This window comes from Protopterus annectens, chromosome 11.part0 (genome assembly GCF_019279795.1).
Source record: "Protopterus annectens isolate FY-2018-M chromosome 11.part0, PAN1.0, whole genome shotgun sequence".
NCBI lineage: Eukaryota > Metazoa > Chordata > Ceratodontiformes > Protopteridae > Protopterus > Protopterus annectens.
The window spans coordinates 159,618,052-159,636,374 of NC_056745.1; the positions used below are offsets into that span (position 1 = coordinate 159,618,052).

Below are 18,323 nucleotides of genomic sequence, written 5' to 3' on the forward strand. Positions count from 1 at the left end.
TCTTTTAGTCATCTCAGCTTGAGCTGCCTGACAGTTTGAAAGCATAGAAGATGCTCTGAAGCTTTGGAAGCTGGACAACTGTTATATCCTTGGCAGTATATAAACCATATAGCTAAGGCTACTACAGCAGTGATCAATATAACGAACATAAACATATTCTGTATTTAACGCATTAATTTCTTTTTTCCAGTATGTTAGCCTGCCCATCACTTCACCCTTTTTTCTGTTTAATTAACATGCCTAGTTTCTTTCCTTAAGGTCTTCTCAAAAGCATATTTTTAATATTGTTCTTGTATTCCTTAAACTTTACCTCATAAACTCCTATCTCTTCTAACCATGTACTGAAAAAAAAATCTTGTGCGTTGTGAATATGTTGAAGTGACACCCTGACCCCATGTGCAAAAATGGAAGAAATAGTTGTGGATGGATGAATGTAATGGATGGATGAATGAATGTTAACCTTATTAACACACATAAACCCATCGTAATTTCACATACTTGACAATTATTTTCTACACAGATTTCAGCTTTCACAGAGACAAAGCTTATTTGGGCATGTTATTAAACTTTTCAATTTGTTCACACCTTCATTGTTCCCCTGCTTATGTCTATAATTCCATTACAATTCTTAATTTATTTAAAAAATCCCTAAATGCCAATATATCATTATACTCCATGTAGTTCTTTTATGCAGCCAATGCATCTATTAAATGAATTTTAATGGAATTTATAAATTAATCCTAATTGCCATAATTATATGGGAAAAGAATATCAAAAGCTGTTTTCTAAAATAATAAGCAAATGTTACACTTCCCTTTAATAATTATGTAGTGCATACAGCACTATGATTATTCTCCACAAATGTGATAAAGACAAACTTATTAAGCATCTTTTTTGATGTCAGAAAGTTGCTTAACAAATTTTTATCTGTAAGCTCTATTAAAATCTTGTTTTGCACTGGGAATTGATAGCAGACAGAGCCAGCTGACAAAGAACAGTGGAAGAAGGTAAAACAGGTTTAAAAACTGTTAGACACTTCACTCTGCCATACTTATAAACTGAAAGTGTCTAACAACTTTTAAAGCAGTTTGTTCTTAGAAGAACACTTTGCTTCTACCTGTTGCTTTAAAGTGATAAAGTGTTTTATTGACTTTCAGAGGCATTGAATGGCAATAAAACGCTTCTCATTCCTACATTTTTCTTTGTTTTTTCCCCCTCTGGTATTACATGCAGCAGATAAAATTATGTGCACTACAAAGAATTATGATTGGGTTCCACTGATCTTATCCCTTATTATGTGTTCACAACTGGGATGCCAAGATTCACTTCTTGGGCTTTGCTCTCAGTGTGACTTTCTTGGCATCCATGTCTTGAACACATAAGTTGATTTTGATCAGGGGCCTGATCATAATCCTGTGTATCAAAAATATACTTAACTAGTTCAATGTTGCAAAAAAATCTCACTGCTTCATTTCAGAAGTTATAATAATTATATCAAACATATACTTAACCACTCCAAAGTTGTAAAAATATCCTTCTGCTTAACTCCAAAATTGTATTCCACTGAAACCCTCTCCCATCACCTTAAACAGTTTACAATGGAGTACCTTCATTAATAATTTAAAATCCATCTTAAATGGCATATTTGTAATTTGATTGTAAAATCAATCAGCAAATAATCAGTGAAGAAAAGATGAACTATAACCTAAAAACTGGTTATTGTTTGGCATGCTACAGGCATTCTGCATCTATCCTTTTTTTATTCTGTGCCCTCTACCTGTGTACCTAGAAGAAACACTGTTAGTCAGATGCTGTTACATCTGGAAAGTATACACTGACTATAAATTGCACTTCTGTGACCTTCCTCAACAATAAAAAGTTGTTGTTGTGTCTTTCGGCTTTTCCAGGTTAGAGGTCGCCACAGCGGAACTCTGGTCCGCTAATGATTGGCAGTAGATTTTTACGTGCCGACTTGCCGGGCCTGACACACAACCTTCAATGAAGGAACGTCCATTCACGCATGTCGCCACACAGAAGACGCTCTAACTGAGAATCGAACGGGGCAACGTCTTACTGTGAGGCGACACCACAGTTCAACAATAAAAAGTACTCTTTTCAAATAAAGTTGCTGGAGGAAAAATTCCCCTTCCCCAAGCTGTGACAATCTTGGAAGCTCAAAGCTGAATGTAATAATTAAAGAAGTAATGGTGGCAAACCCACCACTACCATACATGGTCTGGGATGGTACAGGCAGGCTTCCCTCCTCCACCCACTTGAATACAAGAGTACAATTTCACTTTGAACTTTTTTTTTTTCAAATTCATGTAGAATTTGAATTTCACTTTGAACTTTTTTTTTCAAATTCATGTAGAATTTGAACTCTGAATGTTCATGATAGCGACAAGGAACTGATAAGTGTTCTACTGTTGTGTGATATAATATACCACAGACAGAACAGTAAATGGGTTGCTAACAAGCTGCAAATATGTGCTTCCAAGAATCTGAGAGGATAACTAGAATAAGGCTATAAGGAAACCTAAAATGACTAATTCAAATCTAGAAGCACTACTTAATTTGTTCAGAACCTAAAAGGTTCCATAAATAAACTGGGTATCACAGACACTAAACCCATAATGCAAAGAGTGTCTGGCTAGAGGCATAAAAAAATGAAAATAAAAGATATCAAGGCTCAATAAAATAGACTTTCATTGTAGTCATGATACATTTCACAGCTCAACTCATATTTTAATATGCAAAATGTACAATCAACATTAGTGACATTTATTTTATGGTAGCCACTCTTTACTTTCATTTTTCATAGTGAAGTTTTTCCATATTACACTGCAGTAACTGAAGACTCAGCTAGTACTGATTCTTTTAAATCATTCTTTCAAAGCATGATAATAGGGGGAATGATAAACAAAATATGCAACAGCAAAGCACAACACCCTTAACATCAACAACTGCATTTCACTGCAAGATACCCGGCATGTACATTCCAAAGAGAAATGAATATTGGAAAGGTAGCACTGAATACACAGTACCTCTACCTTGAGCTTCTAAGCAGCTGCTGATGTAAACATTCAGATAAAAAACCTTACTGTCACTCTGTTGTCACTAGAATATTTCTACCTGTTACAACCAGTTGCAAGAGATGAATACATTTAAGTTATGTACTTAACCATAACTATGCATCTGTGTTGCCCATTTTTATTCTTCCACAATGTATGGGCTATGGAGCCGACCTTAGATCCAACTCAGCCACATTCCACAGACTTTCGGATCCAACTCTTGAGCTCCTCCATCTACCCATAATGCCCTAGTCTACCCCCAGTACCTCAGATAGAGTTTGCTGCCTCAAAGGTCTTAAGATATAATAGGAAAAGAAAAGAAAATTAAAACCAGGACTCAAACCTGGAACAGCAGGTTCCAAAAGTCCATCAGGTCCCTCCAGAAGATGATAGGAGGAGGGAAGGAGGGAGGGGAGTTGAGGAAGAATGAAAATAGGCAACACAGATGTATGGTGAGTACATAACTTTAATATTTGATGTTGTCCTTTTCATTCTTCCCCAGTGTAAAGGACAGAGTCCCCAGCTACATAAATGTTGGGTGGCCCTCATGGAAGAATATTCCAGAGAACTAGAACAAAAAGCAGCTCTGCTTCTGGAAATTATGCCCAACTTGTAGTGAGTAATAAAGGTATGAGCATTAGACCAGGTGGCTGCTGTACAAATATCATCAAAAGAAGTTATAGACCAAAAGGCAGATGAGGTGGTCATTGATCTGGTTGAATGAGCCTTAGGTGGTTTTGGTAGGACGAGACCTTGCTGGAAATATATACAATAAATGCAGTTTGTTATTCATTTGGCAAATAACTTTAGAAATTGGACAGCCTAACCTACTAGATAAAAAAAGAGACAAAACACAGGTCAATTCTTCTGAAATATTTTGTTCTGTATAAACAGAAACATAGTTGTCTATGCACATCTAAAAGATTTAGCATGTATTCTCCCATGTTTGAAAAATTTGGAAAGAAGACTGGTAAATGAATGGATTGATTTACGTTTGATTCAGAAGCCAGCTTTGGTAGAAAAGAGGGACTGGTTCGTAAGGTAACTGTCTTTAGGGAAAAACAATGTAAGGGGCTTTGGATGAAGAACATGGAGTTCAGAAACACTTTTCACAGATGTAATAGCAACTAAAAAAGCTGTTTTCCAAGACAGAAATTTTAAATCGTTTTGCTGAAGGTTCAAAGGGTTGCTGAGTTAACCCTTGAAGTCTTACTGTTAAGTCCCGAGAAGATGACAGATCTTTCACTGGAGATCTGAGCAAGATGGTGCCCTTTAGGAAAGCCTTGCACAACTTGGGAGCAGCCAAACAAGAAGCATTGTCTCCTGAATGAAAATTTGATATGGCTGCCAACTGTTCTTTAATTGTTGAAAAACTAACACCTTATTTGAAAAGAGACACTAAAAACCCCAGCACTGAAGAAATAAGGGTAGTAAAATGATTAATGTAATTTCTCAGGGCCCAAACTGAAAATCCTTTCTATTTAATTTGTAAATCTTCTTAGTGTAATCTTTTTGTGAGGACAAAAGTATATGATGAAATGGGGTAGAAAGCCTGGGCTATCTAGCTATTAATGGAACTGGTGAAACCATGCAGTTAGTTTGAGGGCTGGGATATTGGGGCGTTTTATCCCTGAGAGATGTGACAGCAGGTCTGGACTAGGATCCAGTATCCATGGAGGATAACAAAGTTGAGACCAAAGGATGGGGAACCACAACTGACAAGGCCTTTGGCAGTTAGGCTAACTGAGCTCTTCAGCCGACTGGCTTTCTGTAAGAATTTTGGAATTTGAGGTACTGGGGGAAAGGTGTTAAGGAGATCAGATGGCCAAACATGGACTACAGCATCTCTCAGTGACTCCCCCTGAGGGGAAATCAGGGCAAAGTAACTACTGCATTTGTTGCCGTTGTGGAGAAATGCAAAAAGACTGCAGCAATGTTGCCCCCCCCATGACGGAAAAGTTCTCTGCCACTGACTGACTGAGAAACCATTCGTGAGGTTTCAGAATGACCTGCTGAGTTTGTCCACTAGTATGTTGGATTTCCCCAGAATGTGTGCTGCCACTAGAAACAGATTGGAGGAGACTGCCCATTGCCACCCTCACAGCTTCTCTACAGAGCGAGTAAGATCGAGTTCCCCCTTGCTGGTTGATGTACCACACCATAGACATGTTGGTTTGAATCACAACAATCCTCAAAAGAACATCTTGAAAAGCCAGCAATGCTAGTAGGATCACTTTCATCTCTAGGACACTGATGTACTAATTGGTCTCCTGAGGGGATCACATGCCTTGGACGACCATTCCTATTGACCCACATCCGAGTTGGGAGGTTTCCATGGTTACTGTGGCCACTGGGGAAGAAAGAACAAAGGGGTGATCTATGTAAGTGTCATTTGACTGGATCCACCAGCGAAGATGGTTTCTGGATACCAGAGTAAGTTTGACTGGAAAGGATGGAGGTTGTTGAAGAATAGCCCACTGAACAGCTAGACTCCATTGAAGAACACATATATAGTAATGTGATAATGGGACTAATAGCATAGATACTACCATAGAACCTAGAGCCTGAAGAACTAGTGTGGCAGGAGGGGCAGGATAAGAAGGAATTTGCTGAACCTGGGACTTGATTGTACCTATGCGATGAGGGAGCAGAGAAGCAATCTGACTTGTTACGTTTAAATGAGGACCAATGAACTCCAGGCTCTGTACCAATAGTAGTCTGGCTTTGGAAATGCTGACTGTAATGCCTAGTGTTTGGCAAATTTGGAGCAAATTAGTCCTTGGACTGTTCTAAGAGATGGGGGTCTATATGACGTTGCAAACTTTTAAAAGTTCGAATGTCATATGGTCAACACCACATGATCGAACTTTTACAAGTTCAAACATTTCAACGGAGATCTCCATACAGTGCAGAATGGGAAGCTTTCCCTTTCTGCGCTGTAGTCCAATCTCGGAGTTGGTATATTTAAAGAGCAGGGGGTCAAGCCCCCATGCTTAAACCGTTCAGGTAGGTTTTTTCTTTGGTTTATTTTTTTTATTACATTTTTGAACTTTTAAAAGTTCGATCATATGGTGTCGACCATATGACATTCAAACTTTTAAAAGTTCGATTATGTAATACAGACACAAGAGATGCCTCGTTGGGGATGTGAAGAGCCAGTTGTCTAAGTATGGAAACACTTGGAATCCTTCCAGTCTCAAATGAGCTGTCATACTGTCATACATTTGGTAAACATCCTACGGGCTGTGGTGAGTCCAAAGGGCAGGGCCCTGAAATGAAAAGTGCAGGTATTTTTGGGAGCATTTATTTATTCTGATGTGATAGTACATGTAATGAAAGTCGAATTATCATATCCAACTGGCCTTATGTAAAAGAGGCAGAATGGACTGAACTGTGACCATTCAGAACTTTGACTTCCTCACATACTGATTCAGATTGCTTAGAGCCAAAATTTGTCTCAGGTGTTGGCACTACATCGAGTAAGTCTCGAATCTTCTCTGGTCTGGTGGAACCTCCTGTATGACTCTTTTGTCTGGCAGCTTCTGAATTTCTTAAGTGGCAGCGTCTCTCTGACTGGATGGGACATCCGGAAGCTTTCTTGTTTTGGAAGTGGGCATCTGAGAAAATGGTATGAAATAACCTATGGATATTATTTTATCACCCAAGAATCTTTTGTTATAGCAGCCCAGGTGTTTGGTGCAAGGACAAGCTTCCCTGACTGCCTCCAGAGGTGAGCAGTCTGGCAGCTCTTCAGGAGCGCAGAAAGGGTCTATCTGGAAAGGAATCTTTAAAACCCTGATTTTCCTTGCCTTCTCTGCTGCAAGGGCAGCGTCTTCCATTTGAACTCCCTCCTCTATCTCTGAAGGAGTTGCCTCCATGTGAATCCTGGAAAAATCCCTGGGATTTACAGAACCAAATTTTCGTGCCTCCTCTTTGACTCCTTGAAAATGATCATTAAGGAACAGAAAAGTGAATCCCTATGGCAGACAGGGTCTTCCCTTCCTGCTCACTGCAAGAAACTGTTTCTTTCATAGAAGGGCCAAAAAGGATGTTCCATCAAAAGGAGCATCGATGAAAGAAGACTTGTGTCGCTCATCCTTTTCTAACACAGATGACAAGCAGGCGGGGTATTTTGTTTAGATGCTTTAATACATAAAAACACATCAAGATGGATAGCAGCATCATAAAATATAAACAAACTGGTTAACAGACAGACCTTACATACATACATGCTTACATCTCAACAGCTAACTACAAAATGTCAGTCAGGCTCACACATGCTCAGTATTTATACACTTGTGCAAACCCATGGATAGCTTCTTAAAGGTACATACACACACACACACTGATCTACATCCTCCCTCTTAAAAAGATTGCCTTTAGCAAAAACTACATTACAGTTATACATGAATTATTATAGACATTAGAAACAAAACACAATGTTCATGTCCAAGTTGCTTTATATCTGTTACAGGGTTCAGAGATGCAACCATATCTCGTAACATAAGAACCTGAACTAAATTTAGCAATAGGGACAGTCTTCAGTGAACAACTCATATCAGGAACTTCTGGATTTGTCACAGGAATGGGAATATTCTATGGAACTTTCACTGGAACTGGAACACTGGACAACTCACACTGAGATAAAGAGTTTTTCTCACAGGCTATATGCTGTGGGATAGGCTCGGACACCAGTATTAAATGTTTCTGATTCCGCCTAAACTGTGCTCCTTGTGAATCCACAATGTATGATCTCAGCTCTGGGCAAATACTCTTCACAACACCAATCCGATCATAACCTCTGGACGTCTGCATCCTTACCACTTCTCCTTCTCGTAATGGATTGAGCGGTTTGCTGGTTTTATCGAATTAGGACTTCTGAGTTATACACTTCTTTAACAGACTGGTTTTCACTGACCTGTTGTTCTTGACACATGGAACCAACAACTGATCATTGATTGGTAATGTGGTTCTGGTTTGCATTGACAGAAGTCTCTGAACAGGTGAACCAAGATGCTTATCGTGAGGAACATTTCTGAGATTCAAGAGATTCAGAAAAGCATCACTATTATCTCATTTTGACTTCTCTAGTAACTGTTTTGCACTTTGAACTGCATGTTCTGCCAAACCAACTGACTGCAGGTACTCAGAGCTACTTGTGATATGAGTAAAGTCCCATTCTTCAGCAAATCTTTTGAACTTTTGGCTTGTAAACTGAGTGCCACTGTCAGAAATAACTGTGTGGAGTACCATGTACTGCAAAATGATGCTTCATCTTACTAATGACAGTACTGGATGCTAGATTGGGAAGAAGGTCAATCTCGATCCAAGTGGAGTAAGAGTCTACTAACACCAAATAATGTTGACCATTCCACTCAAAGATGTTGGTGGCTACTGTCGACCAAGGTAGTTCCGGAATCTGGTTTAGCTGAAATGGTTCCTTCTGCTGATGTAGCTTTGTACTATTACACATGGAACAAGATGAAAGTGCTCTCTCAATGTCTAGTGATATAGAAGGCCAAAATACTATCTCTCTCGCCCTTCTTTTGGTAGAATCGGCTCCTGGGTGACTACAATGCAAGACAGTAATGTACTCTGGTTGCAAGGACTTTGGAACAATTACTTTTGGACCTTTCATAATGATGCCTTTGTCAGAAAAAATCTCATTTCTGTATGGAAAATAAGGTTGCACTTCTTGAGGTAAACTAGATTGCTTTGATCACCATCCTTGTTGAATAAATTGGTTGAGCCTCTGTAAACTGGATCTCTGGCAGTGTGATCTCTCAGCTCATCAAGTCATGTGGAAGAAAGATTTCTCACTTCCATGATTTCAAAATCAAGGTTCTCATTCGCATGCTGTTCTGTGGTGTTTCTGGATGATCTGGATAATGTATCAGCAAGATAAAGAAGTTTGCCTTTCTTGTAGACAATACTGCAATTATACTTTTGCAATCTCAGCATCATGTGTTGCAGTCTGGCTGCAGCTGAATGCATAGGTTTTCTCACAATTGTGACTAGAGGCTAGTGGTCTGCTTCAATCTGGATAGGTCTACCATAAACATAATCATGGAACTTCAAACATGCAAATACAATTGCCAAAATCACTTTCTCAATCTGGGCATACTACATTTCAGTGTGGGTAAGAGATCTCGATGCATAGGCAATAGGTTGATCTTCCTGGAGAATGACTGCACCAAGACCAAATTTCGAAGCATCACAGGAAAGTGTAACTGGTTTGTGAACATCATAATATCTGGGAGTTGGTGGACTAGCAATTCTCTGTTTCAGAATATCAAATGCTCTTTGATGTTTCTCTAGCCAAGATTAGGATAAATCTTTACATGTCAGCTCTCTAAGTGGTGCTGAAAGTTAGCTCAAGTCTGGAATGACTTGCCTAGGTAGTTAACCATGCCAAGAAAATGTTACAGGGCTTGAACATTGTCTGGAGCTGGCATCTTGAGAATGGCTGTTTGCTTAAAAGGGTCTGGTTGTAAGCCTGTATTAGTAAATAAATGACCAACATAAGTAACTTCTTGTAGCCTAATAAGAATTTTTGTGGATTAAGTTTAAGATTCACTTGACGTGCTCTTTCTAGAACTTTTCTGAGGTTTCTGTCATGTTCATCTTCACCATTACCTCCTACTAGTATGTCATTGACTATAACAGCACAAGGATACTCGGAAAAAATTTGCTCCATTGCACGCTGAAAGACTTCACTTGCAGAATTTATCCCAAATGGCATTCTCAAAAATCTGTACCTGCCAGAGTACTGAAAGTAATGAGCAATGATGATTTTTTTGTCAAGCTGAATTTGCCAAAATGAACTCTTTGCATCTAAGACAGAAAAAAGAGTGTAACCCGGCATCTAGACTGTGACTTCTTCGACTGTGCACGTTGGATGATGAAGTCTTTTTAGTGCTTTGTTCAAATCTCGTGGATCAATACATATTCTGATGTCATCTGAGCTTTTCTTATGAGCTACCACCATGGAAGATACCCACTCAGTTGGAGTTGCAACTGGACAAATCACACCTTGTAGCACCATTTTATCTAGCTCGGCTTTGACTCTGTCCTGCACAGCTATTGGAACTTTTCAAGCTGGCCTGATAACTGGACTGATCTCTGGGTCAGACTTCATGAAGTACACAACTATAAGTTTGCCTAGTTTGTTTTCGAAAAGATCAGCACGTGTAGAAAAAATGTTCTAGGCGAAATTAGAGTAGTGGTCTTTTAAGCTGACTTGGTGGACTTCCTTATTAAATGAAAGTAGTCCCATTTTCAAACTGTCTCTGAACCCTAATAATGACTGGATATGCCTCTTGACCACAAAGAATAATAAGTCATAGCATCTCCAGCAGAGTAACATGAAAGGACTACTGAGCCTTCAGTCTGAGTTTCTTTACCCCTACAAGCAACAACCTTTGCACACCTTGCCAAATTAAGCCTTTCACCATGACACACTCTAGCAAATGTTTCTGCTGACATAACATTGCACTTGGAACCTGTATCAACTTTGAGGTCTAAGGGTTTGCCACTTATCCAAAAAGTACAACATATTTCATTCTTTGCCCTTAGATCTACTGCAGTAACTGTTTCATGAAGCACTTGACATACCATCCACATAAAGAGTAGGGCTGCAGCTCTCTAATTGATCAAATTGTTTCTTAAAATGTTCCCTCTTAATAAAAGAATCTGGGGCTTTTGATTTACAAAACCTTTTGAAATGTTTCCATTTGTTGCATTTGTGGCATTGCTGACTAAAAGCTAAACATTTTTCCCTTTTAGATTCATGACTTCCACCAAAATTATGACAGATGGCAATGAAACTGGGTTGGGGACCATGCTTTGAGTTTGCTGACTCACTCTTATGCTTCACTGAGAATGTGCGAACTCTGGAATTTGCTAGAAAGTTCTGGGGTTTACCAGTGAATGCTGCAGGGGCTACAGTTGCTACCATGTGCTTGGGCCTGTTACTTTTAACCACGTGCTGCATACTATCAACATGAGCTTCCAGAGCTATTTTCATTTGTAAGCATATTTGTGTGCTTTTCTGTGAGCTCATATATCTGACAAATCTCAATGGCCTTATTCAAAGTTAGATCACTGTCATGAAGCAAAATCTTTCTCACAGCATCATCTTTAGTACCATACACACAAGTCTGTCCTTTATCAACTCATCCCTTAAATCACCAAATCTGCACGTTTTAGCCTTATTTCTCAGGTCAGTTATATATGCTGCAAAAGTTTCACCAGGCTTTTGATCCCTTGTGCAAAATAAGTGCCCTTCCATAATAACATTTGTCTGGGGGGTTACACATTTCTCTAAATTTACATTTTAAGCACTCTGGGTTCTCCCTTGACTCAGCTGGTACAACAATATGGCGGTTACCCACTCTCCTATATAGATAGCAAGTGCATACACAAATGAACATTCCTTTCTATGGATTCTGACCCAGCAAAATTAAGCAGAATAAATACCCTTGTACGGTCATCTTTATCAGAAAATGCAGCCTGTATGAAAATGCCGTACTCTTGCTCAAACACTCTCTAATTCTCTGCAATATTCCTGTCAAACACAAGAGCACTATGTTTACAAAATCCGTCTGCCATGCCCACAAAGTATGTACAAACACACTGAAAATATGGCCCTTGTAATTATGTACGAACAAACTGTTCTGTGAGTTTGTAATAACATTCAAATGCACAATACAACTCTTTGAAATACTGTACTGTGTGAAACATGCTCTGTAATGGCTGTATTTTGGGAAATAACGTTACTGTAATACTGCCCAAACAAGCGAGCACTTTAGACACTTCTGACAACTCAGACATCTTTGATTAATATGAAAAATACAGATTCATTAAGCATGTATTGAAAAATGTGGTAATTTCCCTTTATTTTATTTGTTTTATGCAATTAGGACTTTATTTCAAACATTTTCCGTAGTAATTCACATATTTTATCAATACTGGACATATCGGTTTATGCAACTATTGTTTAGAATGCTCTGTATGCCTCATTTCATGTTTTGTGAATAAGAAATAGTGCTGAGCAAGTTTTAATATCTGAAATTCATTTCTGACCTGTTTTGTGAAGCATATGTACAGTAGGGACAATTCACTCTTGTATATTCCACCAGTTCCAAGCAAGTGCCTTAAGTTGTTTTAGCCATGCCACCTCTAACACCATGTCCTTTAGACATGCCTTTTCTGACACCATGTCGCTCGTCCTTCTCTAACACAGATGACAACCAGGTGAGGTGTTTCGTTTAAAACTGACTGAAAAACAAATTCAAAAAGACACATAAAATGCAATAAAATTTTATGATAGGATGTTATAAAGATGTTAAAACATGGTTATTTAACTGTTAATTGGTTTAGTAATTGATTGTGTAATTGATGAATGTGGCACATTTTTTGTGTATAAATTGGATCAGTTTGTACTAATAAACTATTCCTGAGAAGGTGATAAGCCGAGGTACCAGAATAAAGTTATAATACAGATCCATGTGGCAAAGCTGAATTTTATGTCTTTTTCAATCTGATTCTTGTTTGGTGTTTGGAGTATGAAAAACAAATTCACCTTTTCAGTGAGATGTTTTGTTTAGATGCTTTAATACATAAAAACACATCAGAATGGATAGCAGCTTCATAAAATATAAACCAACTGGTTAACAGACAGATCTTGCATACTTACATGCTTACATCTCAACAGCTAACTAAAAATGGCAGTCAGGCTTCCACGTGCTCAGTATTTATACACGTGAGCAAGCCCTTGGATAGCTTCTTAAAGGTACATACACACACTCTGATCTGCAACTTGAAAGGCTCCACAAAGTTGCATAACCACATCCAGGCGTGTCTCCTTACGGCAATGCCTGAACTGGCCACCCATGAGGCACCCTCTGCTGCATGAGAAATCAACCTCATGGATGCACTGGAAATTGATAATACAGTTGTGAGGATGATCTTTTATAGTTCTCTGCAGACATGGACTCCAAGAGAAATTTTGAGAGTTTCTTGATCAAAGTCTCTGCAGCTTGAGCTGGCAGACTTTAGGGATTCCCTGCAGACCACTCTGTCAGAGATGCAGGGTGATCAGATTAAATTGACTGAGGACATGATCTTTTTGAGTTATGATACAGAATGAGAATTGCCTAGGCATAGTAAAGCCTTGCCGAGTCTAATTATGGTGACTGCCAAAAAAAAGCAATTACTAGAAAATGAAAACCGAAGTCTAGACCAACTTTACTAGAAGTAGTGAATATAGTAACAGAGATAAAACAACTGGAATTGGGATCTTTGGTAAAAGGAGGGAGCAAACTACATAGAAAAAAATGGGAATTGTGGGACAATATATGCAGAGCAGGAATGAGGTTTAAGAGGCAGGATTTGACTGAGCCATATAATGCTTAACCGACAATGAGTGGACAGATTATAAGTGATGTATAATGTTTGCAACTACAGCTGTTTCAATGGTATCTGTGATGTATACTGTTTGCAACTAAAATTGTGCCATGTTGTTTATTTTTCATTTATATAAATGTAAGATTGCCTATGTCATATGTGAAAATTTAATAAGGATGCTTGTTGGGAAAAAAATCCCTCTGCAGCTTTATAAAGTCCAACAAATAATTTAGGGACCTCAAGGCAATGGTCAGTGAAGCAAATACTTGCTTTCCAAACCTGTCCAATGCCCTGGACTCTCTGTTTGAGGATGGACAGAGGAGCTCTGTTCTGCTAGCTTTTTCTTAGTTGCTGCTGCCACAACCACTGCATCAACAGGGATTCCAACTAACAGAATCTGGTTCCTTCCATGTCCGGTGAGAGACTAGGTCAATAAGCTCATCAGTCAGGGGAGTCACCAAGATATAGATAGGCAAGCACCAAAGGCTTCCAGAAATACGGACTCCTCCGGGGAAGGATTATCTGAGGACCAACCATCCTTCTGCTTAAGGATATCCAAAATGTCTCAAAATTAGATGCCGTCAGATGGTGATCTCAGGGACCATTCCGCACTGTCAAAGTCAGTATCTTTGGTGAGAGATTCCAAGGAGGAACCTATTTGCCTCCTTTTACATGTTTTCTTACAGTGAATCTCCTCAGTGGGATGCTCTGGGGAGATGTCCAAAGAGATGGGCAGTTCCTCTATGGGAGCTATCTGGACGCTAGTTGGTACTGACTGTTTGTGAAGAGTAGGTATGATGGGACCAGAGCTCAGAACCACAGGGGGAAAGGTTTAGATTCCGAAGATGTATGAGAGACTGGATCTCTTGAAAGACAGAAAACCTTCTCCACGACCTTGAAGGACAGTGAACCACGAGAAGCCATGGCCGGTCCCACTGGAGCCGAGACTTCCAAAGCAGGCAAGCCACAACTCTGTCCGTATCCATGCCTCTGGAAGGGAGCTGGACCTGATCTATCTAGCACTGAGGCTCCAAGGGGCAAGGGTGGCTCCAACACCACTGGAGTAGATCTCAGGCCCATGAATCCAATGTTAATGTTTCAGCTCTGAGACTCATTCTGGAACAGAGAAAAACTAGTCTGGGAAGCCTTCGAAATCAAAGATGTAATCCTCTTCAGCTCTGATGCCAGTACTCTCGGAATTCTCAGATCCGGGGGCTCCAAAATTAAAGGATGGATCAGAGAAGGAGATACAACTGTAATTTTGGTGGAAGACAAGCTCACAGATCCAGTGGGAGATGGAGACAGAATATCCTCCATCTAGAACTGAGCTCTGAGGAACTTTTTCATCATTCTATCCACTTCCAGCTTCAGAAAGACTTCTGGAGGACCTGACAGATGATGTAGTAGACTGAGGTCTACAATGTTTCCTCAGAGTTTGCATGGGGGGGTGCGGCCATGGAGGGACTGAGTCTACAACAAACTCAGGTGAGCAAGTTCTAGGAGTCTGAGATGTTCCAGAAGTCAGGACCAATGGTTTCGGATTGGAAGGTTGCACAAGAGAACTGCCTAAAATAACTATCGGATCCAAGTCTTAGGAGCCAAAGTTTTTCTCTTCAGATCCAATGAAGTGGGATCCAATGATCTGTGTATTTTCTGTGGAGGATCCAAGGATGATGAAGTCTTCAAAGACTTAGTTGGACACCTTTCTCTATGCTCCAACGGAGCCTTAGAAGATTTGCTGGGGGTTTGAGCCCCAGAGGAGGAAGAAGAGGAAGGAGGTAACAATCCTATGAGGACTAACTTATTCCTCCTATCTGCTATAGCTCTGAAGTTAAACGCAGCACAAATGGTACAGTTCGTACCAAGGTGTGCTGCCCCTAAACAATAAATACACTCCCTGTGGGCATCCAAATTTGGAATTCTGTGCCCACAGGAAGTGCATTTTTTAAAACCTGTTGCCTTCTCAGCCATAGCTCTATAAAAAAAGTAAACAAAGATAGAAAAAAAAGTAAAGATAAAAAATGTGTGTGTGTATATATATATATATATATATATATATATATATATATATATATATATACACACATACATATATATATATATATATATATATATATATATATATATATATATATATACACTACACACACACACACACACACATATATATATATATATATATATATATATATATATATATATATATATATATACACACACACACACACACACACGTATGCATGTATATGTATTTTTTATATATCAGAAAAGGACTATCAATAATGGTGGTGAAAAATACTCTGACAAATTGGGTAGTAAGAGAGAGAGAGAGAAAAGATAAGAAAAGTAGCAATGATGGTATGTAAAAAATTACCTTACTAAGGTAAAAGGGCTAATGAAAAGGAAATCCGAAAGTTAAGAGAGAGGAACTATTGTACTATATTTAAAGTTAAAACTAAATAAATAAGAGGGATTTGTAAGGAGGAAAACACTTACAAAACACTCAAATAGTTTTAAAAATTGCTCAGTCAGAGGATCAGCGTTGATGCGAGATGGTGGCAAATCAGATCTGAGGTATTGGGGTGGACTAGGGCATTATGGTTACAGAGTTGGATCCGAAAATCTGTGGAAAGTAATTGAGTTGAATCCTAGGTCAGCTCCATAACCCGTATGTTGAGGAAGAATGAAAAGGGCAACATCAGATCTAAGGTTTTCAAACATTAATGAAAATCAGAAACAGAAGTCATGTGTACTGTGACTGGAGCTCATTCTGGATGCAACAGCTAACGCAAGGGGGAAGGAGGAACAAGACTTGTGAAACAAGATTAATGATGCTCTTTTCCTACCTTAAAGAGGGTGGGGAAAAAATGGGCATTCGTTTTTTTCTCTTCTTCATGCTTCATGTTAGGCAAGTTCCTGCAAATTTAAAGTAGTAAAAAAAAACATAAAACCAGGAGGTAAACATTCTTCTGACTTCTTTTTATCTTTCAGCAACCATTAACTTTATCAAATCTTATCCATGCCTTTGAAGATATACATATTTTGTTTGCATGAATATGATCTATGATTACATATACAGATGCACAAACAGAAAGAGACGCTATAATGCATATTCTGTGCAATGCCTACAAATAACACATACAGAAGACTTCCTCCACATTGTCAGTTAAAGTCTTTCATAAGCATATAGAAATAGCAGTCCCCATTTCCCAACATTATAAAAAGTAACAGGCTTGTTTGTTTTTGTTGCCTTCCCTTCTAGATAATGATCTACATATATTATTCCACTGGCTCTGTGGGAAAGTATTCCCACTTGCTTCAGTATCTCAATGACTTTTCACACAAAGTGCCTAACCTTTGTAGAAATAATCAGTTATCAAAGACATACATTCAAGCTTTGAAGTGGACGGAGCACTGCTCTCATGTAACAATGATCCCTGAGTAGTCATAACAGGTAGCCAGTTAAAGCAGCTGCTGTAATGAGAGATGAAAACCAGGAAGTCTGTTAGGCAACAAATGATTATGTACACTACATCTTGAGTGTATCCGCGGTGGTGGTGCTGCGGTAGCGTTGTCGCCTCACAGTAAGACGCTGTCCAGTTCGATTCTGAGCTAGAGCATCTTCTGCGTGGAGACATGCATGAATGGGCGTACCTTCGTTGAAGGTTGTGCGACAGGGCTGGTAACTCGGCACGTAAAAATCAACTACCAATCATTAGCGGACCGGAGTTCCGCTGTGGTTACCCCTAACTGGGAAAAGACGAAAGACGCAACACTACATCTTGAGTGTATGCATCAAACAACCAAGGGGAAAAAACAAATTGCCTCATTGACAACTAGCCACAAGGCCCAAAAATATTTATTTATGTTAGCACATAACCAGAAGTCTGAACTAGACCAGAGGTCCCTTTTCAGCCATATAAAAGCAGCTTTACCTGTTTGTTTGATTGATTACTGGAATATCTCAGTCAGCCAGGCCCATTTTCAGAACAAGCCTCAGATTTGCTACTTCTTTGCAACAATAAAAAGTACATAAACCAAGCAATGTAGCACACAAAAACAGATGTGATACAAAAGAAAGATACATGTAGTTCATAGAAAAAGGTACATCTAATTCATAGAAAATATATTAGAAGACTAATCAAGCTGGAATGGTACTGTAAAAGAACACAAAATATGCAGGGCATTAACCGACTAATGAGATGAGATCAAACTTGTAATAAAATTTCTGAAAATAAAGATGCAGTCACACACACACACACACACACACACATATATATATATATATATATATATATATATATATATTTTTTTTAATTTTATTTTGCACACACACACACACACACACACACACACACACACATACACAATATATATAAAACCAAAGGGCAAAAAAGGTCATACACACACACACAGACTATTCAGTAGAAACTGCAAGAAAAACCCAGCCAAACTAGAGTTTTCACTGCATGATACCTTAAACCTGGATGACCACGGGATGTATGCAAATGACCCCATAAGAACATAGTGTTTCAGCTACATGCCTTCTGAATGCCCATGGCTTTTTACTTATTATGTTACGTCTTTATGGGTACATTCAGGCCAATAAAGCTAAATCCCATTACCTGTGGACATGCATGTTTTGGTCTTTTTAGTGACCACATCAGCACAACATAAATGGATTGTTTGACTATAGGTTCATAGTTATATGCTAGGCTAATGACCATCAGGGTCCTTATAATCTAGTCATGTAATCCAACCTAATTCTGTCCCTATGTATCATGGGCATTTATTAGGGCTGGATATGTTAGAAAGTTTCTAGACATTATGAGGAAGGGGGGTGTT

At 38.9% G+C, this 18,323-nt stretch overlaps 1 protein-coding gene across 1 annotated transcript in view; it reads right to left on the reverse strand.

Moving 5' to 3' along the window:
• The window catches only part of DYRK4 (dual specificity tyrosine phosphorylation regulated kinase 4), a 1,709,423-nt gene that overhangs the window by 1,524,106 nt on the left and 166,994 nt on the right, over positions 1-18,323 (reverse strand). Inside the window, exon 2 of the mRNA XM_044087559.1 lies at positions 16,325-16,394. Within this exon, the coding sequence (XP_043943494.1) occupies positions 16,325-16,394 (70 nt within the window). The remainder of the gene's footprint in view (positions 1-16,324; positions 16,395-18,323) is intronic.